The sequence below is a fragment of the Colletes latitarsis genome, chromosome 10 (genome assembly GCF_051014445.1).
Source record: "Colletes latitarsis isolate SP2378_abdomen chromosome 10, iyColLati1, whole genome shotgun sequence".
Taxonomy (NCBI): domain Eukaryota; kingdom Metazoa; phylum Arthropoda; class Insecta; order Hymenoptera; family Colletidae; genus Colletes; species Colletes latitarsis.
In genome coordinates this window covers 18,192,260-18,219,473 of record NC_135143.1, presented here as the reverse complement: position 1 = coordinate 18,219,473, position 27,214 = coordinate 18,192,260, and the positions used below count along the sequence as shown (strand labels likewise).

At 40.6% G+C, this 27,214-nt stretch overlaps 2 protein-coding genes across 6 annotated transcripts; one reads left to right on the top strand and one right to left on the bottom strand.

The window, feature by feature from the left end:
* Nucleotides 1-29: 29 nt before the first annotated feature.
* On the bottom strand, nucleotides 30-17,133 carry Scgalpha (sarcoglycan alpha). 3 transcript variants are annotated; one of them, XM_076774969.1, is made up of 11 exons: nucleotides 17,064-17,133; nucleotides 13,559-13,697; nucleotides 12,908-13,047; nucleotides 11,757-11,932; nucleotides 11,578-11,679; nucleotides 7,554-7,728; nucleotides 7,231-7,481; nucleotides 1,859-1,930; nucleotides 1,000-1,143; nucleotides 860-928; nucleotides 30-789 (listed from the first exon to the last, which is right to left on the bottom strand). In XM_076774969.1, the coding sequence occupies exons 2-11, from the start codon at nucleotides 13,680-13,682 to the stop codon at nucleotides 765-767; spliced, it is 1,278 nt and encodes a 425-aa protein (XP_076631084.1). In that variant the 5' UTR covers nucleotides 13,683-13,697; nucleotides 17,064-17,133; the 3' UTR covers nucleotides 30-764. The 3 variants fall into 3 exon arrangements, with proteins under 3 accessions (XP_076631084.1, XP_076631083.1, XP_076631085.1); XM_076774968.1 differs by having other exon boundaries at nucleotides 15,349-17,091; XM_076774970.1 differs by lacking the exons at nucleotides 1,859-1,930; nucleotides 17,064-17,133.
* Nucleotides 17,134-17,413: 280 nt separating this feature from the next.
* 5ptasei (inositol polyphosphate-5-phosphatase A) lies at nucleotides 17,414-26,040 on the top strand. 3 transcript variants are annotated; one of them, XM_076774962.1, is made up of 12 exons: nucleotides 17,414-17,548; nucleotides 18,291-18,332; nucleotides 18,411-18,511; nucleotides 19,092-19,179; nucleotides 19,237-19,300; nucleotides 19,374-19,594; nucleotides 19,663-19,803; nucleotides 19,889-20,053; nucleotides 20,154-20,339; nucleotides 20,427-20,492; nucleotides 21,282-22,280; nucleotides 25,902-26,040. In XM_076774962.1, exons 1-12 carry the CDS (start codon nucleotides 17,486-17,488, stop codon nucleotides 25,908-25,910), a joined length of 2,145 nt encoding a protein of 714 aa, XP_076631077.1. In that variant the 5' UTR covers nucleotides 17,414-17,485; the 3' UTR covers nucleotides 25,911-26,040. The 3 variants fall into 3 exon arrangements, with proteins under 3 accessions (XP_076631077.1, XP_076631078.1, XP_076631076.1); XM_076774963.1 differs by having other exon boundaries at nucleotides 25,869-25,913; XM_076774961.1 differs by lacking the exon at nucleotides 25,902-26,040 and having other exon boundaries at nucleotides 21,282-24,741.
* The last annotated feature ends 1,174 nt before the right edge of the window (nucleotides 26,041-27,214 follow it).

Sequence of the window (27,214 nt, the reverse complement as noted above, 5' to 3'; positions counted from 1 at the left end):
TTTCTTCAGAAGAGTCAGTAATAGTTCAGCGTTTTATTTAAACAAAATTTATTATAATTTATTAATGATGAGTATTCTTTATTGCAACAATGATTAGAATATAATTAATCTCAGGCAATAGGGATCTTTTGAAATCATCAAAAGCATCGAAATAGTTGCATGTATATTATATGTATAATTATATAATTTATACACGTATAAATATCGTTTACCGTTACATAGATATAATATTACTATTATTGCGCATAATTGCTGTATATCTATAATTTGTATAGTCTGTAGGTAGCTTTGTACATTCCATTAAAGGAAATTTGAGAGTAAACAAAATAAAATGAGTGTACATATTCTCGTTCGCGTATTCTTCGATACGAACGGTTCGTGTTAGACGGAAAAATGGCGGCGGACTCGAGAACTCGTAACGCAAGAGTACGATAGTAATACAGATGACTTCTGAATGATATATACAATGCTTTATAATAAATAAATAGTTTACAAAATTTAAATGCCAGCTTGCTGCATTAAACGCGAGATCCCCATTTTTGTTATTGAGTATTGCACGGCGTGTAAAACTATTTGTTGCACGATCTACGTAACATTAAGCGTCATGTTTCTCACAATTGTAAAAATTATTTATCACGAGTACTGATCCTGAAGAAATGGACGACCCGGAGCCAGTTTTGACGATTTTGCGATTCCTTTCGGTAGTTGCGACAGAAAAGGTTATTCGTTCAGCAAAACCACGTCCTTGCTGGCTCCTCGTGTAGTCAGAAATCGGCTCGAACCCCGGCCCTAGGTAACACATTTTCAAAATGGTGGACAGCGTCGATCAAAACATCGAAATGTGATCGTACAAACTTACAGGTTGCTTGGTCCTGAGTACGGCGGTGGATTCGGTCGAATGTACGGATTGCAACGTTCGTTAGATACCCTAAAGGAAGAATGACGTTACTAAAACGGCTGACGCGGCGATCATCGTGTTAAATTCGCGACAAAGAATACCTGGGACTTCGTGACAAAGAATCGTTGGGGCTGGAAGGTCGCGCCGAGAGCGACTTCAATGTTCCTCTTTCACTGGCGGCGTATTGGACCATTTGTATATTATTGTTGCTAACTCCTTCCCCTGGCGTGCTCTCTCTCTTTTCGCTGCGAGACAAGCAAGAAAAACAGAATTCGATGATCAAAAAATTATTTTATTATTCGATCGCACCTTTCAAAGCTAGCAAAAGTTAAAAATTAGTATAACGATTTTGATATCAAAACAAGGGAATAATGAAGTACCGTATTGGGTGTTCGGCCATCCATGGGAAAAATTTTAATGGGAGATTCTAGAGGGCAACATAAGACGAAAATCAAGAATACCAATGTGTTGATCGAGGCTTCGTTAAATAGTTATTAACGTTTAAAGTTCTGCCTGTAGAACGGCAATCTGCGTGCAGCTGCGTACGCACGATAATGGTTCTCACTCAGAAAACTGTAAGGCTATCGATAACGTCAGTAGGTAGTGTTTCTCATGCTGAGCGAGAACCACTGTATGCATGCAGATTGCCGTTCTACAGGCGCAACTTTAAACGTTAATAACTTGTTAACGAAGTCTCGATCAACAAATTGCTATTCTTAATTTTCGTCTTATTTTGGCCTCTGGAATCTCCCATTAAAATTTTTCCCAGAAATGGCCTAACACTCTGTATTTGTAATATTTAAAACGCGTTGGAGAACTTTCGTTTGTTTCAGTTATTCGGAATCCACCATGCGAGGGTTAAGTTTCTTAGGTAGCTTCTTGAACGCCGTTTGTTAGTGCGCGTTAATGGCAAATCACCAAAGTAATTAATACGAGTTAATGTCATCGTATCGCGTGTACCTGGTTATTTGTCTATCGTCGAGAAAAATGTTAAACAACTCGTCGAAATACTCTTCGGACTCGGGATCGTTCCTACGAAGACAAAAGCGACGTGAGTTCACTTTTACGCGCGTAAAACGCAAAGTCGACGAGGGTGCGCGGATAAAAGAAAATGAGGGACGAATAGAAGCGTTTTTGCGAACCGTAATCCTTGATCATTCAAATAGATTCCGTTCATTACGTTAAATGTTTATTTTTTTCAATGACTCATCGCACTGATGACGCGCGTGTCCTATTCCTGTTTCTTTCTTTTCTCTCGCTTTACCCGCATTATCTGCAACCTAATAGCAATTACCTTGATCGCGTGCGTAGTTCACGAGCCACGGCACCCTTGAACGGCGAGGTAATTTTATATCGGACATTTCATACGCGATCGTTTTTTTGCAACGTATGACGTACGAACGAAAATCTAAACTCCGCTTGGAATCTCTTTCGCGATCCACGATCTGCTTTAAACCTTTGTTATTAACCGTAAATGTGATCAATGAACTCATACCGTGCGTTATTATTTCTTATTCACGTTTATCTTTCGACAAGTCTCACGATTTCTTTCATGTTTGCTACAAATAGAGACGAGTGCTTCAGACAGGTAAAAATGTGACCAATTATCTACATCTCAAGAAGCCAAGATAGCGACGCGAAGCAAACTGGCCAGGCACTATGCAGAATGGAAGATCCACTGTACGATCCAAGACTCAGGGATTATAAGCAAGTTTAATGAACAAGTTATATTAATATCGTTTTACCCCCAAAAAATAGATAATTAATTTTCCACTTTCCTTTTCAGGATTGAAGGACGACCAGAAACAAGATGGAAGCAATCATCTCCGTTATTAGATTTTTAAATATTGTGAATATTTTCGTAGTGAGAATAAAATAGTATAGAAATTCTGTGAAATTGATTCACTCGATTTGGTCAGTAGCTATAAACGTTTGTACGCGAAATTGTGCGTTGAGAGTATGCTTTAATCGTCGCTGTAGGTAGGTGTGTTCCCTTTCGAGAGAAGCAGCAACATTTATCGATTATATAGCGATCAATTCTACGAACGTGATTACCTTCTTCGACGCAACGATGCAAGTAATTGTAAATGAAGCTCGCGCGATCGTTCGAATCGCGCAACAAAGGAGCGTCGAGTGCCAGGTACGAGGGAAAAATCTGCGCGATGACCAGCTACCAGTGACGCGCGAACGATTAAATAATACGTTGCAGATTCTAACGCGCCTGCATAGAAATTTCGACAGGACGAACGCGTTATTAGAAATTAACTTTCGAGTCATCGATGGGTTTTAAAAGTTCGAAGCGCCGAATTCGGCTCGTCGTTCAGATCCGAAACGGGATCGTTGCCGGTCTATTTTATTTAATTATCAGGCCCAGAGACGCGCGAGCAAAGAGATAGATCGTTGTTGAAAGTCGAGAAACGTTAAACACATTTTGGCCCGAAGGCTAATTTGCAGTTTGCTATCGTGTCGATGATGTATAATTATTTTATGGCTGCCGTTCGTGTTTCAACGCTAATCATTACCTTGTCCTGTCGTAAGCTAACACGCGATCGGCAAGAATAATAGCTTGCATTTCGATGAAATCTTTATTTTTAAAATTGTAGATAGGCGACGATCGGTTAAACTTTAACTTCGAGATGATTTGCATAATAAAGGAAAAAATAATGAAGAGATCAAGCACGTTTGACCGAGTCTGACGTGCCTGAACTCCGAAGTGATTTCACTACTAGCGATTTACTGCGTCACGGGTGCCGTAGATCGCTCGTGTCGGGTGATCTGACCGTCGATCGTAAGAAACGATCTCTGCCTCCCGCGCGGTCACTTACCCGTGTACTACGTCTTTCTACCTGCGCGTGACATTCATAGTAATGCAATCGCGACCGGGGTCGCTGCTTCCTCGTTAGAAATCGGCGAGTCGCGTCGTTTGTTTGTGTAATTTTATTTTCTTAGTTGTACCGAGCACGATTAAATGATTTCAAAGCATGCTGTATTCTCGTACGGTTAAAAATTTAAAACAAAGTTAATAAAATGTCGTACGCGACACGACATAGTCTCTAAATATTGCATCACTATTCCAACGTAGCCATCCTATTCATCATATTGCTAAAAATATTCCAAATATAATGTAAAATTGATTTCAACTTTGTTCGAGCCTCGATGGTCTAACAAAGTACTAGTTTGTTAGTTTCCGTATTATTCTTATTTTACACATTATTAGAGAAACAAATGAGCCGCATAATGTATTACCTTCACTAACTACAAGCATATCTAGCATCGTTAATGAGCAAGACACGTTATTAACGTTTACTAGCGATAACTTTAAACTTTGTCCAACTACATAAACCTCGTTTCTTTCTTTTATCGCTTTAATATTTAAATCTTCAACGAGCGCTTTATCTCAGCTTCCCTGTGAAAATTACTCTGAATTCAGTGTTTAGTTCTAAGTAGATCGATATGGAACAGACGTGAGAATAAATCGCTATCCGATGTTCTAATTCGTAGTGTGGTATTCGAATGAAACGTTGCCCGTCTCCGCTCGAAACGAAGCTCGAATTAATCGGTCGTGGACTCGTACGGTTTTATTAGACGCGTGTACGAGAAAGAGCTCGTTGCACTTACAGTGCTGGACATAAGTATTGGCACAGCATGGTTGTGGTGATACAAATGCTTATAATTGCTAAACAAATTGATTTTAAGGAAAAACTTTTTGACATATTTGTTTATTATCTATTCAAGTTTATTACATAACAAAAGCAATGATATACAGGGTGTTCGGCCACCCCTGGGAAAAATTTTAATAGGAGATTCTAGAGGCCAAAATAAGACAAAAATCAAGAATACCAATTTGTCGATGGAAGCTTCGTTAAAAAGTTATTATCGTTTAAAGTTCCGCCCGTACTGAATTTTTTTCTCGAAAGTGAGTAGGATTTCGGGGGTAGGTCTATTCACCAAAAATTATTGTAATTGACCCCTGCAACCGAAAATAATTTTTTTAGAACGATTTGAAATTTTTTAATTTTTTCGAAAAATTTCACACCTTCTCAAATTTTTTTCTCAAAAGTAGGTAGGATTTCGGGGGTATGTCTATTCACCAAAAATGACTGCAATTGACTCCCGGAACCGAAAATAATTTTTTCAGAACGATTTGAAATTTTTTTTTTTCGTCGAAAAATTTAGGCACTTACCCCCTGTCGATTTTTCTTAAAAATTCCTTTTTCATTTTTAGTAATTTTGTTTGACGCCCTACAGAAAAGTTGTCTAATACTTTTTTATAGGTACCCATGAGCTCTACTTCAGAAAAAAGTTTCATTGAAATATATTCACAATTGTAGAAGTTATGGCTGTTTGAAAATTGGAGCATTTTTATGGGGTTTTTCTCATTTTGCGGGGTCAAGGACCAACTTTTCGAATATTTTTGCAATTTGTACATATTCTCCATCAAAATACGCGTAGTTTGCTTTTTTAAACATCAAAATCGTCCAATCCGTTCAGAAGTTATGACGTTTTAAAGATATGCATGAAATTTCAAGGAAGCATTTCTGGCCTCACATTAAATTTTCGATAAACAATTTTTTTCTCGAAAATGCGTAGGATTTCGGGGGTATGTATAATGACCAAAAATGATTGTAATTGCCTTCTGTAACTAAATATAATTTTTTTAGTATGATTTGAAGTTTTTTAATTTCGTCTAAAAATTTCAGTACCTTCTCGAATTTTTTTCTCGAAAGTGGGTAGGAGTTATAAGCATTTAGCAGTTATAAGCATTTGTATCGCCACAACCATGCTGTGCCAATACTTATGTCCGGCACTGTATGTGCATACGTACGCGTTCCTGTTAAACGGGATGATTTCGTGCCTTTGTATACCGATTAGTCGCGACCAAGAACTCGTCGAACCAACGATACACGCCTCTGAGCGCATCGACGATAAGTGAACTGTATATTAATCGACGCCACGACGCACGGGTTACGAAATACCGAACTTTTGTCTATTTATATCCGCGATCAGTATACACGTGCACGCGCGGAGGAAAAATCGCTTATTTATTTCTGTTTATAAACATCATTACGCTCGCTTACGTACAACCGTATTTATCATACCAGTTGTACAAACATCCTCGACGCTCTGCCATTAAAATCGTTCCCTTCCTGTATCTGGCTATTTTTAATACTTCCTACTTTGCTTTCAACCTTTAGACCATTACCTATTTTCTTCGTACAAAGCAGACCCTGGTACATATACGTTACACGTTAGAAAAGGAATATTACACACAATTTCTAATTACTTAAATCAGAGCACCAAAGTAACAATTTGAGAACGTCGATGATTCAAAGCAGTGCATTCAGGATGTATCTAGAGTAAAAATTACAAAAAAAATAAAATTAGGTCGATGTAAGCATTGAAAAAATATATGTATAAACGAAGTTGAACTTGTACCGTTTAACGAACAAGAATAACACCAATTTCAAAGTGTGCGTTGTCGTTAAAATATTCCCAATGTTAGAAACGCGCGGTAGTTTAAAGATTCAAGTTTCTTGAAACACGGTCCAGCCGAAGGAACAGCGTAATCGAGCGATCCGATCGCGTGTCACGAGTTATTATGCTCCGGTATCGTTGGCCGGTTTAAAGGTCTGCGAAATGACCTTTCGTTGGCGCTCGAACCTATTTAGACGTACCATTACTGCCTCGAGCACCGGTGAACGCGTTACTGTCCATGAATTACCTACGCGCGCATCGATTACGCTTATCGAGGAACGCGATTCGCCGTAATCGTATTTTCGATCGTACCAGCGTCCGGCACGTCACTGCTTGACCGGAGATATCGTGCTTATGAATGAAACCAGTCAGAGTGGTATCTCCCTCCACCTCGCCTTGTCGCCCCTACCACTCGTCCTCGTTGCTTACACGCAGCTATACACGCTGGAATTCATTCCCCGAGCACGTGGTCCGCGTGGAATGACAAATGCAATTTCGGTCGACGTTCCCCGGCGCACGTACTCGAAACGGTACAAGCGGAAAATGGACAATCGTAACGAGAAAGAGGCAGGTCCGTGTCGGAGACGGGGAAAACAGACGACGAACAAAAACACACTTTTGCTAGAAATTGCTAGACGCTCGTAATAACGTTGCAGGTAAAACTTAATAGCAGTCGTCATTTACTACTTAACTTACGTATAACTTAAACACGATCCTTGCGTTCTCTTCTAAAACGATGCAGTTTTCCACCGAGCTCCTCGATCGTAAATTCTAATTTCTATTTAATCTAGCGAATAAGAAGCTGTTGGTTCGTTTTCAAAGGACTGCGCGTCTCGGGGATTACGGCCCGTACTCACATTTTCTCGTGATTCAGGCACAGCACGGTGCTGAGCAACGCGGCCAGCACGAGAAGCAGTATCGTGGGCACGAAGATCGTGGTAACGATCTCGTTGAAATAGCTTCTCGTGGGAACGCTGGCTTTGGTCGACCTGGCCCACCGCCACTCCGTGTGCTCGGAGATGCCCGAGCCGGGCAAATCCATCACGTTCACGCTCGGACCTTGGCTCGCCCAGCTTTCGTGCTGCAAGCTGTGCTGCTCCTTCTCCACCTAAATCCACCGTTGAGATCATTAGAAAAAAAGTCGGTTGACAAAATGTGAATGGAAAGGTACGGCGCTCACCAATCTAAAGGAACACCAATCCAGGGCAAATTCTGCTTCTCTGAAGAGCCTCTCCACGCTAGTACGCTTGAAATCCCGGGGGCACGAGGGCAACTTCCACAGGGGCTTCACCTCTTTTTGCAGTTCGTTCAGCTCCTGAGAGAATGGCATCGAACTGCCTAGCCTCATAACGACTCTGTTGCACAAGAAATAAACGTATACGTATGTGGGGCTTCAACCACTAAGCGGATCGCACATTTTATAGGATAAATATTATACAAGGCATGAATTTCTATTTAACATTATTTTCACCAAAGGTGTCGGAACACGCCATTTAAAATTTTAACGTATGTTATATTAACAATTGTTTCCACAGTTATTTACACTCAAATGTAAAGCTACCATCTTTTACGAAAAGAAAAATTGGTTTGATTTCAAACTCGATGAAGTAATCGATGAATACTAATAATATTGCGCGTGATAGATAGCTTCGAAATAGTAGCAGGAAACGGGTTACTTTATTTTCGCGGCGTGGAAAGAACGAAACTATTTTTATACGGCGGTTAGAAAATGCGACGCTCGACGAACAATGGGAACAGCGTCCGCTCGAAACGCAGTTTTCTCCGAGGAGATCCAACCTTTCCCACAGACAAAAAATTCCGGTGGAATTCGTCTACGTGCTCGATGGCACGCCGACACCAGTTTTAAAATTGCGTCATCGTTTTCCTGCTCGTGCATTATTTCCGGTTATCTCGATCGGGGAGAATCCCATACGTGTTTTCCGTTTTCCGACATCGGTTGGGGTCTCGAGGGGCGCTCTTCGCGGTAGTCGTTGCTCTACGGAAGCTAAAATTATCTACGTCTCCTTCCCGAAGCGTTTTTTCAACAGAAATCTCAGATCGGAATGCATCGACGTTGATTCGCTTCGAAATTATGTATAAACATGGATGCGTCGAGGGAAAAAAACTATTTAGAAATGTATATGCCTGCCTTGGTCATCGCTAGACTCGCTATTCTTTTGCTACGTCATCGGTGACGAAGATTCCCTCGAAAATTCTGCGTCTATCAAAAAATCCCACCGATAAGAATGTACAACTACTTCAGTATTCGTCGAAATATATTCTTCAGACTGCGTCGATCTATGTTTTCTATTAATTATTGTTATTTTGTGATTCCAAAGATGAGGTTCGAAGAGCCCATCGCTGGTTAAGCGATCCTCGTGCTTGGGTTATCGATACCACCGTTACACTCACGTTGCTCCCCGGGAACGCGGACCACGGCGTCCCGCGCGATCGACTACACACCGAAAGCGCATTTGCCCGTACCGGGTCTCCATTTTGTTTACACGATAACGAAAATAGATAATGCAATCTCGTCGGATAATCGCGATATCCGTCGAGGAACTATCGGTTGGCCAGCAGTGTGTTTCCCGTCGACATCTTTAACACTTGTGACGATTGGTGGACTCAGCGGTTCCGTCGAGAGCTAAAATAGCTTTTTATTTAGTAATTAAGTAAGTGGTAGGTCTAAAACTACACTCGAGAAGTCTCCTACAATCGTTACTATTCCATAACTAATAGAAAAGAAGTTCAAACTATCCACTATTTTTCACATTAAACATTTACTTTCGCGTACCTTTCGAGGAAACAATACTTTAAACGAATATGGCGTGAATGGTACTTCTCGTTGATTGAAATTCTGGAAATCGTTGCGCAAAATTGGGCGTTAATATCGGTTTCGTGGACACCTTCGCGTATCGTTCGAGTGTTAATCGAAGATAAGCAAAATTCTTGCCCAGATAAAAGTCTCGAACAACGAATAAAAGATAAGAGTTTCCTTCTTTTGAATGTACATAAAGGAGTATCGATCCGTTAAGAATTATTATCGTTAAAAAAAAAGAACTATTCAAACGACTTGGATTGCGGATTAAGAACCTTCTATTATATTTGATTACAAAACATCCGGCTAGATTATCAAAGCGGCGACTGTTTCGTAACCGAGCGAGATGTACATGGAAACTATTGTCTCCGCGAACGATTCGATTTCGCGGGCAACAATTGTAATCTGACTGGTTGCGCAGGAAGGAAGTCTTCCTACGCGTAGCCGCGTTCCAGCGTCGTTTTTCGCGATCGCGATCGAAGGTTCGGCTTTCTGCGCGTCGACGACACGTGCGAACGATCGCGTGAAATCTGTTTAACAAGAGAAAGAGGAACGTGCGCGAAAACGACAATCGCCGATGCCGCGACGAACGCGTGGCTATTGTGCATCCGCGTGTACGCGTCGAATCATTCTACCAGAAATAAATGCTTATCCCACGGTAACGGTGAGACCGATGACAATTCGTTACTCATCCGCGAATCGTGCTGGTGATAGTGCATGAAATGACTCCGATTTGGCGGGAAAGTGACGCAGAATATTCGCTGGAACCTTCGTCGATTTTGTGCCGACGACACGCTTCGCGAAAGTCGCTACCGATCCGAGAAACAGCGGAGATGATCGCTTTCAGCTCGGTAAGTTTTCCACGAATCTGTCCTAAAGAATTATTCATAAGTCGAAGAGACATCGGCGCACGAATAAAAGAGTAGCATAGAGATAACGCGAGATACAATATTTTCTGAAATTTTCGTTTTCCTCGTGTTTCTATTAATTCAAATGTTCGACGTTCCGCTGTTCGTGACAAACAAAAGATTCGAAAGTGTTACATAATAAACTGCTGAAAATGCGAATAACCGATGATGGACGGCCTTTCGAACGTTCCTGAAGATGACTATCTCTAATGACGTACGCACGCGTTTTAAAGTTGCGCATTGAAAGATTTCTCTTCGATCGAGCGTCAAACCGACACGCTGTCGCAAGAAGCGAAAACTTATTAATACATCGGCTGCCGCAACGTTTATACCAGAATGTGAAATACAAAACAAAATATCTTCTACAGTACAGAGTTTTAAATGCGCTCGAGGGAAAAATCGCATCGCTGGATAATAGTCTACGGACGGGGCTATAATTTACACGTATTTATTTGAAATGAAAATGTAGTTCGACGAGTAATGAAAACATTAGTAGTCTGATGAATTATTTAGGTCTGAAATAGCGAAAAATCACTCCAGAAAAAGATCGTTATTGGCTGAATGTTTGTAAACATGTTTACACACAAACATGTAATGTAATCGAGCGATCGTGTACGGGACTTTTCAACAAATTTCCATTCCCGATTCACCCAGAGAAGAATCTTCGCTGTATCTAGCATTTTGTTTTTCATCCGCGCTAAGAACCACCCTGAAGTATGGTCGTCCCTGTCCGGCCGATATCGCGCAACGCCATGCATAGGAAGTGGCAATTATCGATTTCAAAAAAAGTCGGAGGATGCGTGGGATGCGCGTCACGACGTTGTTTTCCGTTCATCGGACGATTAATGCGTCAGCGATATCGAAGAAAACACGCTGAATCTCATCGAATCGTTCGATTATCGCGACCGCGCGACGCGTTAGCTCTTTGCACCACGATGAATAGCTCGGTTGACCATCTAGAAAATGTCCATTCGAGCGGGATGCTTGCAAGCTGGTGAAAATATCTGGGATAAATTGTCAAAGCGAGTGGTCACTGACGGCAACCACTGAACTATTAGCGCGAAAGAATAAGCCTGAACTTTCATAAATTTTTCTCAGAATTAATCGTTAACCCCTTGACGTACGATTTAATTTCAAATAATTTGTCAAACCCATGCTATTTAATTTTGTTTAAATTTGTTCGTACAAGGAATGGCCAGAAAAAAGAACAGGATTTGTTTTATGCATACTTCGTAAATGTAAATATGTGTTGATTTTAATACATTAGACTTGATGACGAGCGAGTAGCCTTATGATTGTTGAACTTGACATCAAGAACTTATAACGAGTCAGACTTGTCATTGTATGGCAAGGAGTTAACGAAGACTTTGGAGGAATTTAACAGTTCGATCCTCTTTAATTTAGCCTTGAACTTTTACATGGCGCGTTGGTGCTCGTTGATCTCTAACGGGACTATCGTATTTTCGCGCCAAACTCACCCTTCGCCCTCGCTCGGTTTTAGGGGCAGACGTGCACCGAGCTCGATGGCGGAGGCGAGGAAGGTCACGTACAGATCCCTCGCGTCTTTCCACAGCTTTTTCCTATAAATAAAAAAAAAAGCATTAATCGAAGATCGTGTCGTTCGAGGTTACACCCTTCTAGGCTTTTATCGACAGACCTAAATATATCGAGAAGCCTCTCGGTTCTGTTACGGTCGAACATGTCCTCCACGTTCAAATTATCGATCTTCAGATGCACCTCGAATTTGGTCAAGTTCTCCTTCTCGAGGACGTTCATGTCGAGGACCTTGTGCCTCGTTTCGTAGGTGTGCTTGTTCAGGCCCACTATCTCCAGCTGAAATCCTCCTTGTGTTACATACGGTTGTTCGATATACGGTATCATGCTCTACTATACGCGAAAGAATCGTTAACCCCTTGATGCTCACATTTTTCAGCCTAACTCTCCAAACATGGATATGTTTTCTTTATTAAACTTGTCTCTGGACTACATAGCAATGTGTTTTTTGTTAATTACAATGTCGTATCCTAGGTTTTGTATTTTATAAAACAATTATTTTCACCTTACAAATTATAGGATTAATCAGAAATGGTTCCTAAAAACATATTTCTTTATAAGAGATTAAACACGTTACTTTATATTACATGTGAGACCTCAAAAAAATCAATTCTTTTTTTATTTCATTTTTTGCAAGTACAGATAACCCTCCTGTAACACGGCACATAGGTTCCTAGAAAATGCCGTGTTGTGTGAGACCCAGAGCCAGTATAAAAAAGGGAGCTACGCTTCGAAAACTTATTAAAAACAAATATTTTTTTTTAATTCTACATAAGCAACTTCATTTTTATGAAAAATATAAATGTATGTATAACACAAAACAAAAAAAAATATTATTTTAACTTAACGCAACCTTAATTTAATAAATTATAATTTGTTTATATTTTTTCATGTAAAGCCACTATAGTTCGTTATTTCTTCGCGTCATTATTTTAAAAATTAAAAAAAATGGTTCAAATTTCTATCATTCATATGAGACTACCCCCCTTAACCCCTTGCCGTACAATGACGAGTCTGACCCGTTACAAATTCTTGGTGTCAAGATTCACAGTCATAAAGCTACTCACTGGTCATCACGTCTTACGCATTAAAATCGACACGTTTTTACATTTACGAGGTATTCGTGAAACAAATCTATTCTTTTTCGTGGCCATTTCTTGTACGAACAAATCTAAATAAAATTAAATACTATACGTTCGACGAGGTATTCGAAATTAAATCGTACGTCGAGGGGTTAACTGCAACGTGGATCACCTGAAAGTATTTCTGATCCTTGGGCGCGACGCCGTACAAAAAGCCACGATGGTCTCGTTTGCTGTACGTGTAGTGTATCCATGATGGAAGGTCGGGGGCGTTCAGTAGCGAAGGTTGGTACGAAAACTGATCGGATCGTCCTGAAAGCAGAAAAATTGAGTGGTACGGATCGTTCCGGAATGATCCGCGGGTCAAAGTCCCTTCGACGCGAGACCGATTAATTATATTCCGGGTAAACACTGGGGCGCCGGTGATTTCACTTGGTTCGGAGAAAGACGGTCCCGTCGATTCATAATCGGTCGCGAGTAAACCATAACGAGCCTTCGTTCACGATTCTCGAATGACGTCGCGCTAGAAAGTACCGATACACGTGACAGAACGTCAGCTGTGTGACCGATATACGTTCGAGGGGACGGGTCCGTCGATTACTATTCACAACGTTACGCGAATGACGCGCACATAGATATATATACGCTTTAATTTGGACACGACGAATTCGATTAACGGCTGACGACTGAAAGCTCCTGTTCGTTCGGTCGTCATCCAGTTCGCTTATTCATATACCGTCGTTAGTCACGTTTCCTAATAATATCTGATCTTCGAAGATGACGCCGGGTCGGTATTCGTTGTACGTCGCGTTTTTCTTCTTACCGTCGCCGCTGCTCCAGTCGAAAGTCTCCGGTCTTATGGGAATGACGAACACCTCGGTCGTTAAGATGCTCTCTGCGCTCGCGAAGGTCATCGCCAACGACAATAACGCTACGCCCGGGAGCATGATCGCGCCGCGTGTCTGAAAAGTGTCAACAAACGACGCCCTGCTATTAAGAAACCGGATCAAAACGACCACGAATTCGTCCGTGTTCGCGACTGAGAACCTCTCCCCAACCTGCCACGCGCAATCGTAACCCAACCCGTGTCATCGATCCTCCCGACTTGCCAATTTCCGAAATTCCCGCGAAAATCGCGAGAGAAGCGTCTCCGTCGGTATTAGTCACGGATTAATAACAATGCATCTTTGTTGCGTCGAAATTGTATGCAAAAGAATTAAGCGTCGAGCGAAAGATAGAAAAACAAAGGCATACGCAACGATGGAAAGACGAGATACAGCTATATGCTCTTACTAACCTAACCTGAGAATACCGTATTATAAGAATGCAACAAAACATTAGCTACTAACGTCGAATTCTTAAAGTAGATTTTCTGTTTTATCTGCGGAAAGCTAGTTTCACGAAGTACAGGACACGTCCTAACTAACACTTTTCACAAACTTCCAATACAAGTACTAACCTAACCTAAGAGTACGGTACAATAAGAATGCAATAAAAGGTTGGCCACCACCGTCGTATTTTTTAAGGTAGATTACGTGTCCTGTTTTATCTACGGGAAGCTCCTAGTTTACAAAATAATGTCCTACCAAACATTTTTCACGATCTTTTAAGTATTTTCGATAATCCGACGAAACATGTTTTAATCGAAAGCTTTCGAGTTGCTAAAAGACTGCGATAAGAAAATGTCAAAGCAATTTTTTCCCGATATAAACATGCGATACTATGATACGCGTACTGCAACGCTTTGAAGCTCGGCCAGCTGGCTTTTAAATTCCACAGGTGCCGAACAATCAAGTCGACGGGTCGCTCGAGCTAAAGAAACATAAACAGTGGTGGGGATGATTCAGCTTCTTTAATTGTGCGCTAAAATTCCTTAAAGAAGAAAATACTATGTATTCGTTATGTTGTTTTTTATTGTTTTTATATACAAGCTACAAATATCATTCCATTTCGATACAAACATCAAATTTCATGCTTCTAAAATAACTCTTGGTAACCAAAAAAGAAAAAAATAAAAAACGTATTTCTCTTCGGGTAATCTCTCTATTGTTTAAACACTCGATAGATTTACTTATCGGCGATCACCAAAAGCATACAACCAGTCAATTAGCTCTTATCGATATCTTTCAGATTACAATGCAAACCCTTTCGTTTCTCGAAATAGAGATAAGTGGACTTACGCCACTTTCATAACGAACGACTCCATTCGTTGATTACACGGGACCAAGGGACACGAAAGCTTGGCTCGATGAAAATAGACGCGCGGTTTCGCGGCGCTAAGCATCTCGATATATGCTCGTTCGCATAATGAACATTACACGGATGCATTTACCGATCGTGCCTCGCGATTCTCAACATTTTTCAACGAATTTTTAACCCTTTACCCATCGAAACATATTTTTGTTTCCTTTCTACAAAGATGCTAGTTCATAATTCGCATTCCGAAAATGGGATTTCCAAGAAGCTAAAACATGGAAAGAATTCGGGAATTCCTAAGTTCCGAATAACCGAAAATACCGGAAGAACACAACCACTGGATGCAATGCTGTTCTTCCGCGCGGCAAAAGGAATTGCAGGCACAACAATACGCTTTCACGGTATGCGTTGACTTACGAAACGCAAACTGGCTGCTGCGATATTCTTTGACAGACGATGGCGAACTACGACACTCCGCCAGGAGGTTAACCGCGATGCAAGTGCACGCCGGAACGAAAACCGAACCGCAGCCACAGTCTACACTCTGTTCGTTCTAACTGTTAGATCGAAAGATAATTAAAGGCAAGAACGTGGCTCTCACGACAATCGACGTAACGCGTCTTCTCGCGTCGAACAACGCGCACGTTTCCTCTACCCATCGCCCGTTTTCTCGACGATACGTCGCGACCACCTACGCCGTCGAACCAAATTCGAGGTTGCCAAAAAAAGAATTAAAAAAAAGAAAAAAAAACAAGATGCGAACGTAAACGAAGTATAAGAGCGCGTGCGTTTCGCCCTCCTCATGCGCGGCTGGAACATCGTTTCCGACAACCATCCTCAGGACCGTACTGATCGTCACGAGGACAATGAACCTCCGAAATATTTTTGGGCAAACGCAGGCATTTTCAAGTTTTCATGCGAAAAGTCAAAATACTCTTTGCGAAATTTCGACGAAAACGCAACTTGATACTACTATTTCTAACCTCATACTTTTTCACTTGCTGTAACTTCGTAAAAAAAAAAATTGAAAATGATTTCAAAAGAATCAACAATAAAATTTCGCACCGTTTCATCATTATTCCCAAAATTCATGGCGCGTTATTGACTTACAGGTTTCAGTTAGACGTGTACAGCATCGTGTCGCGCGCATGCATGTACCCTTATCTGAACGAAACTTCCGTCCTGTTTATTATCGTGACGCGTTTAGCAATTCCTGATAACCAGAGGCTACGTATTTTGACGAATAACGGACCATCGGAGACCGCCAAGTTATCGATTACGCAAAATTCTGTTTAACCGAGCCAACTATGACAAACGAACTCGTAATGTCCCAGTCCCGCCGTGTTGCATCCGATTGTTCCTCGAAACCTCGACTCACGGCGTGATTGCGGTCAAAGCTGGGGAAATTTTATTTCGCAAATAATGTTTTTACGCGTCTGTTCGGTCGACGGGGACGAATTTTTGGAAAGGATCGTAAACCTGTAATGAGACTTGGGATTTATAATTACGAAGCATCCCGATTCCCCTCTACCCATCTATCTATTAAAAAATCCATTCACACCATATTATGACTTTGGTAAATAACATTTTCGCGTGTTGCCCGAAACGACGAAGATATTCGAGCGACAAGATACTTGGGACATACTGTACGGAAGTCACGGTGCCGGTTAGTGTTAAGTTTCCTGTATTTAAAAATAAACGACTACTGTCTCTTACTGAAAATTTCAACGTTACTTCTTGGCCGACTAAATTAACCTTGTGGGTGACTCGAGAGTGATATACAATGTTATTTTCTCGTTCTTTGTGATTTGATTCGTAACTATGGTGGGGTCGAAAAACGACCAATTGTTGCTTGTACTGTGAAGCAAGCAGACTTAAGATGTAAAGAAACTTGATTTGCAAAAGGAAACCTGTATAAAGAGGACAGCCAACAATTTCCGCGAAAGAGAACCGAGATGAAGTTGTAACGGGTGTACGGTAAACCCCAATGGGAATTGGTCGAGCGGAGGTATAGAGGTCGGACGTGTTGGCGGTCGGGGCCCGGTGTGTCCTCTCTCTGGCGTTTACGGCACTGCCTATTGACGTCTGCAGTAGGCGTGGTTTGGTTCTGCCCGATAGAGGGATATATTTACCGCACTACACAACTTTTCTCTCTGGTGCGCGGCGAACGGGCCTCGCGTTATTCGATCAATAAATAATGTGTCGTATTCGCAGTGCAAGGTTTGATGCGACCGGTACACGCCACCGAACCGTGGCCACTCCTCGGCACAGGGGTTGATTCCTCCCTCCGGACTCACGGACAGTCCCTGGCCGGGGGTGACTACTCCTGGATCGTACACAGTGCTCGCGTGTCCACGGAAAACTAATTCACCGAGTGACGGTGCTTGCTCGCAGCAAGCACTCGACAACAGTTGCCAGTGCACGGTGTTGCTCGTGACAGGTCTTCGCGCGTTGCTTCTGTGTCTCTTTTACGTCGTCGTGGGACCGATACACCTGTCGTCCTCCTTTTGACACTCTTTCAAAAGTTTCCCTTCCCGGAGACGGATCCGTGAGAATGGCGGGTAACAGCGTTCCGGTTCTACTGGTCACTGCGAACGTTGGCAGTATTTTCGAGGAGGTACGTACACCGCTTACACACACCGACAGACTTTTTCTGTTTTCGTTTACAACCAAACCGCACGACCCTGAGCGATCGATCGCGCGTCGCGATTTACACGTTCGTACGTGACACGACCTACTTCTTTCTTCCTTTCTCCTTCTTTCTTCCTTCTTTTCAACCTTACCCATTTGTTTGGCGCGTCTTTCGGACGATGTTATCGTCGCGATACGCCAAGTCTCGTATCCGACGAGTATCCTCCTGTGAAAGGAGTCTAACCACTTGTCCCCCTGCTTGTCGTGCCGTTCCTCCTTTATTCGACGTTTCTGTTTCCTTTTTATTCATTTTGTTTCTTTCGATGTTAGAATCGTAAGCTGTTGCATGCAAACGTGCATTTCTAATTAAGATACCACGCGCACGCAGAGCTGTGCGTTGTGTCTATCAACGACTTCCCACGGATTTACATAGGGCCGAATTGATATACACCTTCCTATTGAAACGATCGATAGAAGAGCGATTTACGATCGACGATCCGTGCGCGCTTCCGTCGGGATCGCGTTCGATTATCCGTGCGTGGCGAAAACACGACGATCGCGAGACCAATCGATTCTAAATTTTACGCTATTCCGTCGATCGTCAAATTTTCTTCTATTACTCGTCGATGAAATAAAACGATACGCATCTGTTTAAGAATTGCTTACGCTTGTTGATGAAAAGGCAAACGTCGGTCAAAGTTTTAAAAACCTGTTTTCCTTTTTTGCAGCCTAGCGTGATGTTAAAAATTTGGACGGAAGAATTTTTATCTGTAAGTATCACAGATAAGGTGCATTGTCATTGCGTAAATATAACGCGTATTTACATTCACGCGGAATGCTTTCCACAGACTATATTGAGGCTGGATCCAAAGTTTATTGCACTGCACTGCCAAGAAGTGGGTGGAAAAAATTATGAAGAAAGTATGAGGCACGTGGAAGACTTTGTTAGGTAATTTCGTGTTCTACTTGATCTACTGATATTTTTTTTTATAGAGCATTCCTAATAATGATTATATCTTGTTACGGATGATGAAGATTCCCTAGAAAATCTTGTTAAAGCCAAAGTTCTTGAAAGGCTTCCATCGACAGAGCTATTTAGGTCTAACTAAATTAATGGAATAAAAGCTAATTTTCAATCCTTTACCAACATAATTATTATTTACACTATTTATCCAATGCAATTTTTCAAACTACATTTAATGAATTTTGAAATAAAAAATTGTTCAAAGTAAAGACTGTGCACAAGCTGTTTTAAAACCATACTAAGACAAATAGCTTTCCCCGGTTACAACATTGACTGTGATTTAACGCATAAATGGCAGAAAGGGATAAAAATAGATGAACATGCGTGGTTCTATGGTTGAGCGAACAGCTTCAAAAGAAGATGAGTTTATCGAATGATATTCATAGGGGAGCAATATAAAAGAAGAGACTGAAAATATATCAGATCTTCGAGCCACTATGAAAACTTTAGAATCTCCTTTGTTCTTGTAAAGTTTAATTTGATTTAATAAAATTATCTTCTGCAGGTTACTTATGTCTTCGGAAGAATTAAGGCTGTTTGACAAAATCAGAGTATTTTTAGACGAAGATTATTCATCTGCTGAACATTTTACGGTACGTAAATGTGAAAATACATTTTATAAATGATTCTAACGATATTTATTGTTTCAGGCTCTTGGAAATTTTTACTTTGTGCACGAATCTTTGAAAGAAGTTTTATTATGGGATTTCCAAGGTACAATGCATCCCATTTTTTACTATGTATACTTATAAAAATAGCGTGTACTTATTTATTATTACGATCGTAGAATGTACTTTTGTACCAGTAAGCGGGAAAGAGGTTCATTCCGGTAATATAGAAGCAGTTGCAACCAAAGAAAAAGCAAAGTTTCCACAAGAATTTTTTCCAGAATGTAAATGGTCTAGAAAAGGATTTCTAAGAACACGATGGAGTATTAGTGGAACAGTTTTTGATCTCATAAACATACACTTATTTCATGACGCCAGTAATTTCATTGCTATGGAAACGGTAAGCGATCGTAACCGCTCGATGAATAGCCTTGTAACAGATTTATTTACGTGGTAATTTGTTTTCAGTTCCCATCTGTATACAGTAAAACGCGCAGAAGAGCGCTCGAGCATACATTAGATAGGTTTCACAATGATAAATATTCAAATGTACCATACTTTTTATTCGGAGATTTTAATTTTAGGACAGACACAGCTAGCGTAATCAAAGTAAGCTAAAAATAATATTTCGAACCGACCCTTTATAACTATAACAATACGACAAAACGCGAAACACTTGTTCCATTTGTTATAGAAACTTACGGAGGATACTCGAGAAAGAAGAAGATTATCGGACGAAGGAAAGCTTTCAAAGTTGCAATTCCTCAATGACGACGATGATCTCGTACTAGATTTAGGAAAAAAATTATTTTCCCATTTCGAACATCAAAACGTCTTTATGCAAAATAGTGGAAAATGGGTAAGTAATTCGTCGTTCGAATGTTGCGTTGTATAATGTTACTTATAATGTTGCATTAACAATTAGGAAGACCATAATGAAATTACCGATATTTATGTAGCTACGTGAATATGACAGAGAGCTGGAAGACTTTGATGGAAGGCTATTTGAATTTCCGATTGAATTTGTACCCAGTTATCCGTTTGAAGAAGATATCAACGAAGGTTCGAATTATATGGAGACAAGAGTTCCAGCTTGGTGCGATCGAGTTCTATTGAGTCCTACGGCGAAAATTCTAGTCCAAGATGTACGGAATACGTTGATTGAATTTTTCTTCTAACGTGCGTCTTTTAAACGAATCTTTTATGCAATTCGATGTTTTCTTTTCCCCCAGACGTCATCGTCCGACTCTGTAGAATATGGGATAATAGGCCCAACAACCTGCATGGGTGATCATAAGGTGAGACAATTTTATTTTCTAACTTATAAAAGAGGTACTGGTTCGTTTCTACCTATTATACTGGGTACATATACTTACACACTTCCTAGTTCTTATTCTGATGATTCATTCTTTTAATTATTATGGTGCAGCCTGTTTTTCTGGAGTTTCGAATGAATCTTTAAGCACTAAGGTACCTATCTATGAACTGTCTGCCTGTTCTTATCTTGGTTTTCCCCTATATCCTCTATTTCTGCTAGTATTCCACTATCTTGTTTATAAGTACATAGGGGCTTGTTCGGTGTAGTTGGTTCAGTGTAGCATCACTCCCCAAATTCACATTCTTAATGATTTTCAACTTCACAATTCTAGACAATATTTCGCTATCGTTGTCATCGAATTAAGCGAATATATTTGATCGTCGCAGGTATGCACAATCTTCGCTTATTCGATGCATTCTTCATACTATTTATAAAAATAAAATATAAGAACTTTATAGTACCGATACATCCATTAATAACGATCGTATCGAAAAAGAAGTTTATCAAAGAGATCAGTACTCGTTACAGTACATTTATCATACCGAAAGATCATGAACTACGTTCAAAAGTATTTAGTGTTTTCTAAACGTTGAGCATCGTATTACCATATTACTGTACCAAAAGTATTTCGTTCTTGTATCATTCTCCTCAATCACGTTAATATTAGTTAGACTTTTTATAGAGTCCTACCATATGAGGAATGTCCCTCCATTTCTTCATACCGATGCACGATAATACATAAGGATCGTCCATTTTTTCCCGTTTGCAGCCAGTCTACTTGAGGGCTAATCTCGCCTTGGACAAAGGTATGATAAACTGCTGCAGCTTGCCACGCGCACCTGAGTTTTGCTTTCGAGTGCCAAAGAATTACGAGGAATTGTTGTCCATGTTGCCTGATGATAGTAGTTGCGTTAGAGGGCGGATCAATTACACGGACCGTTCGACTAATCTGTTGCACGCAGTACCCAACAAGCATGATCCTTACACTCCCGATAGCATGGACAGCCCGAGTCCAAATGCTATAATAGTAGCCTCGAGCGACGTACCCGACGTAGACATAAGTAATATAAACGAATACGATGGCAACGCGACCACGGTGACTTCCGCGCGTGCGACGAGCATCGCAAGACGCATCGACAGAGCCGTGTCGCCGGCACTTTTAAAATCAAAGCTAGAACTGATCGTACGGAATAAGAAACAAGAGTCGACGGACACGGATCAAGATCTGACCGATATAAAACGAAGTCCAAGCGATTGCTGTTTACGTTCGTGGCCCAAGACCGAGGAACGACAATGGTCCGTGCGTACGGACAGATGCAACAGCGATGTCTCGTGGCAGAGGTCGCATCTCCTTACTCAAGCATGGATTCAGGGTAAAGGACAGCAAGGGTACCATTCCTTTGGCGATTTTATTAATAAGTCGTCCTTGAATTCGATACCATCGGACGGCGTCGAGGGTTTGCCGCCCGACTTGATCATACCAAGGATATCGATCATAAACGCGAGTAATTTCGAGTCGAACGAGAGTTCCGTGTATCTGCACGACGACAAGTACAGCAGTTATTCGGATAACAAGCTGAGCACGTACTCGGATGGTCGAACAAAGAGCTTAAGCGGCGAGGCGTTCAGCTCGGAAAAGTCGGACGAGCTTTGCGACAAGATAGACGACGAGAGCAACAGACTGAACTCGAGGAAAATGGGTATCAAGGCGGACGTGTATCAGCAGGACATTGGCGAGCTCCTAACGAATCAAGATCGCGCGATGATGGTTAGTACAAATCTGTTTCAAGTGGAGAGCAAAGCGGAGGAAAACAAGATACGCGATGTCAAAGAACAACGTTTAAATGAAATTGTAGATACCGTGCAGAAAGTAAAACATAACGATAGGGAGGATCAATATGCACTCATAGAAGATAAAGCCCATAATAAATCTAGTATTAAAAGCAGAAGTATGGAAACATCTGCGAAGAGCGAGCATGCTTCTCCACAGTTACAAGAGACGAATATTCGTCTTGAGAGCGTGCAAGATAAACCTTTGAAAACAAAGGCGGAAAGTATAAAAGCGGAACAGACGAATTGCAACAGGATAGATGTGTATAACGAAGCGGAGATTCTGGGATATGAAGGCAAATCTTTGAGAGAGACCGTGAAAAGTAGTTCTGTGCAAAGCCAGGACACTAGCGATAATACTGGGAACGTTAAATTAAAATTGAAGGCGTATAAAGTCACGGAAAGATGTAAACGTAATATCGTCGGGAAGAAGGACAGATGCCAAAAGTGTTGTTGCATCGTGTCGTGAAAAGATATTTCGACTTTCGCAGTACATTATGTTCCTTATTTATTTTTAATAACGTCATTAGTCATTGTTCTCGCGTCTACTTACACGGAATTTAACTCGTCTCGATATTCAAACTGCTAAGTTCGCGGATCGAAAAACGTAATTTATTTATTAGAGGAAAAAACTTACCACAGAGACACGCGTAGTGTATTTTTATACGGAACAATCTTTCGGAATCGATTCAGTTTTTACGATTTTACCATAATGACGTTTCATCGCGATATATTAATTAACGAATAAGCTAGAATAAAGGCGACTCCTTTAAACTCTTTTAAAATATCCCGCTTACGCTCTATCGGATATCACGAATTTCATATTATACGTGCATGTCACAAGACGTTTTTATTTTCAAAGTGTCTTCTGCATGTGCATGTTACTCGTCGTCGTACAATATGCACTTTTTCTTAGCAAATACTTGGCGATACAAATTATGTATATATATATATATATATATGTTGCAATTAAAGCACGAACTTGGTAATGTGCATACTCGTTAGAAATCGTATACGCTTATTAATTTCGTCAACAAAAGTATGTACAACGCTAGATCAATATGTATACAGTGTGTTCGGCCAAACCTGGGAAAAATTTCAATGGGAGATTCTAGAGACCAAAATAGGACAAAAATCAAGAATGCCAATTTGTTGATTGAGACTTCGTTAAAAAGTTATTAACGTTTAAAGTTCCGCCTGTAGAACGGCAGTCTGCGAACAGCTGCGCACGCGCGATAGTGGTTCTCACCCAAAAAACGGTAAGGCTGTCGATGAGTCAGTAAGTAGAGTTTCTCATGCTGAGTGAGAACCGCTATCGCATGCACGCGGCTGTACGCAGATTGCCGTTCTACAGACGGAACTTTAAACGTTAATAACTTTTTAACGAAGCCTCCATCAACAAATTAGTGTTCTTGATTTTCGTCTTATTTTGGCCTCTAGAATCTCCCATTAAAATTTTACCCAGGGTTGGCCAAACACCCTGTATATACGGATATGTACCTTGACCAATAAGCAATTCTTGCCGTTTGACTGGAATCAATGCCGGTAAAAAGTAACATCGAACATGAATTCTGACGATTGGTGAATCATTGGTTGCGTATACGTTCCGCTGCAGTTCGCCCTTTAACTGTTAGCATAAACGTGCGCAGTGAAATGAACAGTATATTATCGTTGTATAGTGTTACGTCGAATCAGAGTATCCAAATGACTGTGTCGATGTATAATATCGAACAATACGTACGATGTATTAATGTATATGTAACAGTATCGTTATTTTACCGAAGAATACGTCTCGGCAATTTGTCTCAGTTATGCATCAAGCGTTACATGCTCGACAAAAGTTATTGTTGCCTCGCAATTTTGTTTTTCGCAACCCTTCATCGCAACATTATTGATTTTTCATTCGAGCATATCATTGGTGTCGCTGTCGCAAAAAAAAAAAATGAAATTCCATCCACTTTGCATTTTTTCAATGAAACCGTGTACAAAAGAAGCTGTGCCTTCGTTATGCATCGTATATATCCTTGCCAACTGTGTCCTACCATAGCATGTTAGTGTAATGCACATGTAGTCCGTTAGGTGGACTCGACTGCCAAAGTTAGTGTCGTTATAGCAATAAATAAGAAGATATTAACTTTATTTACAGAAAGAGTTTAAAATGTTAATGTTTCTTTTATATTATGTCCAGTTACCGATGCTTGTTCGGAGGCTTTCCTAATTATTCGATTATGTTAAAATTGTTAAGTAAACATAAGGACGATATTAATTCGTAGTGCCTTGACGAAAGGCACTGAGATGTTCTCGTCAAATCGTAGTCAATACCGTTAAACGTAGAGTAGTTTTACATATCAATGAACGTATTTGTTCGAGTCTTGCCAAAAAAAAAAAAAAAAAATTAAGTACACGCAGTACAAGAGAATAGCGTCGCGATAATGGCAATTTTAAATAAATTTCATCCCCTTCGAATAATAAAATGCTCGGGAACGTTATATTTATGTAGATACTTAGCAAACTATATCTGTAATTTTTATTCTGCCAGACCAATTTGAGATCTATGAATCTAAGCGCAATAAACACCGCAGATTCGAACAATCGATTTATTATACATATTTTTTTTTTTTTATCCTACTATACTTACAACCCTTTAAAACGCTAGCAATTATTCTTCTCGTTTGTAAATATAAATTTATTTTTAATACAACCGTTGCTTTCTTTCATTTATGCCCTTTAATTTATCATCACGGTTTGTGAACATCAACGAACAGATGAATTTACTACGTTACAATAATCACGCGTGGCTATAGTTTTCATTTTTGCTTCGCATATGTACCCTATTTTTGTTTTTGTCATAAATCAATTTACGATTTTACACGTTCGTAACTGTTTCTTGCACGTTGCATCGTAGCGCTCTGTTAACGTTTCACATCTATATTTATTTGGATATAGTAGAGCAGATTGAAGTGGATTGCAAATTCAATATATTTTGAACGAGAACGATCCGAGGATCGACAAGTATGGCAATTTATTCGAATCAGTGGCGAGCAAGATTCTTATCTAAATATAAATTTCGAACAACGAATGGGAGATAACCGTTTATCTATTGCTCGTTAACACATTCACTATCATGGTAGTCACTGGTGACCGGTGCCCGGAGCTTACAACTTTTCTTCCAAACATTTATAACGAATGAACAGATACTGACAAATTTCTAAATAATTCTAATGTTATTAGGGACACTCGATACAATGCTATACATATGTTTTATTAATTATATTACAGTATTCAAATAAAATGTCTCCTAACGCTGATTCGAATACATCGCTGCTTCTCGTTTCTCGAGATTCCTGCTACTCACTTCATGCTACTCCATTAATTTAAAGTTCACGTTGGAAAATAAATTGACAATTTCAAACGATGCCCATCTTATCGAAGCTCGTTACAAACGTTAACTCTAGTGTAGACGCGTACACAGAAAAGAAAAAACGCGTAATAATTTTTACTTTGATCTGCTCTGCTATGATTCAAGAACGATTAGTCAATGACTGATTCCTAACTGCAGACACGATGAACGAGGATCCTGAATCGAGTACGATGTATGGCTTAAACAGCCGCGAGTTACTCAACAACAATAACATCAACCACAGCGGCAGCAACAATAACAACAACGGCGCAACAACCATCACAAGATACATACACATTAAGCACGCGGATTCGTCGGTTAAGATTTTCCGGGAAACGACGGTCTGATACCGAATCCGTCGTTCGAATGTAGAAGCTACATAAAACTGATATTTCACGATCGCGTCGCAATACTTTCGAAACGTTCCGGTAATCGAATCGACAATTATCGATTCTAACCTATCGATCGGATTCGACCGGCCAATTATACGGGCACCGTGAACCCTGTCTTTGAACGCATCGTGAAACGCTTGCGTGTAAAACCGAAGTCGCACGATATAACGTTAATATCGCGATTAGAGTGAAGATACTTTGTACGACGGGCGACTAGACTAGCTTCCCGTTAGGCGAACCGATGACGACTGTCGCGGTCGCCGGGCAACGTCCTCGGTGAAAACTGTTTTTTGCGCGCGTACGCAGAAAGGCGGTCCCGCTTACTTTGGGTACGTTTACACGAAATTTGATACGCTGTTGGCGGACCGATCGTTCGTGTACGACCTTCTTGAATAATGGAACCAGATTTACAATGCCCCGACACAACAAACCGAGCCCCTCCATAAAAGTATTTAACCTAAAACCGGTTGATATTCCGTAATTTCTTTTATTTCGAAAAGCTTGAACCTTGAATTTCTATACGATCCGTTCGGTGTGCTACAAAATGTCGATACATGCCAATACTTTCGTCCATGCATAACTTTTACCGGTATATAGATGAAAATGAAAAAATCTAGCGAGAAAGTCACTCTGTACGTTTCTGTCGAGTATTTACAATCCAATCACGGGTAATATATCAAGTATATCTGGTGACATTATTTTTAAATATTGAATTAAGGGCGTGAATTCACTTGTAGAACGTTCAATGTTGTTAGATGTGTTATCGAGGTACGATTGTTAGTGAGGGGGAAACGAAGAGTTAACATTGTAAGTTGCGAACGTATTTGGAATCGTTAACCCTCCGTTAGTCGCGTGACACGTGTCCTCCAATCCTATGTTACTCTTGTGGGACTCCCACACGCGCGACTAAAGGAGGGTTTAACGTAAACGAAACGTATCTGTCGATACAAATGCGCGTGCGACGATAACTGTATTTTACTTTTTAAGTGTTTGGTGTTCCTACACTATATTATACTCGCGAAGAGTTCTTCCCGTAAAGACGAGCAGAGATTTACGATAGTGTTTTCACGGGACATCGTT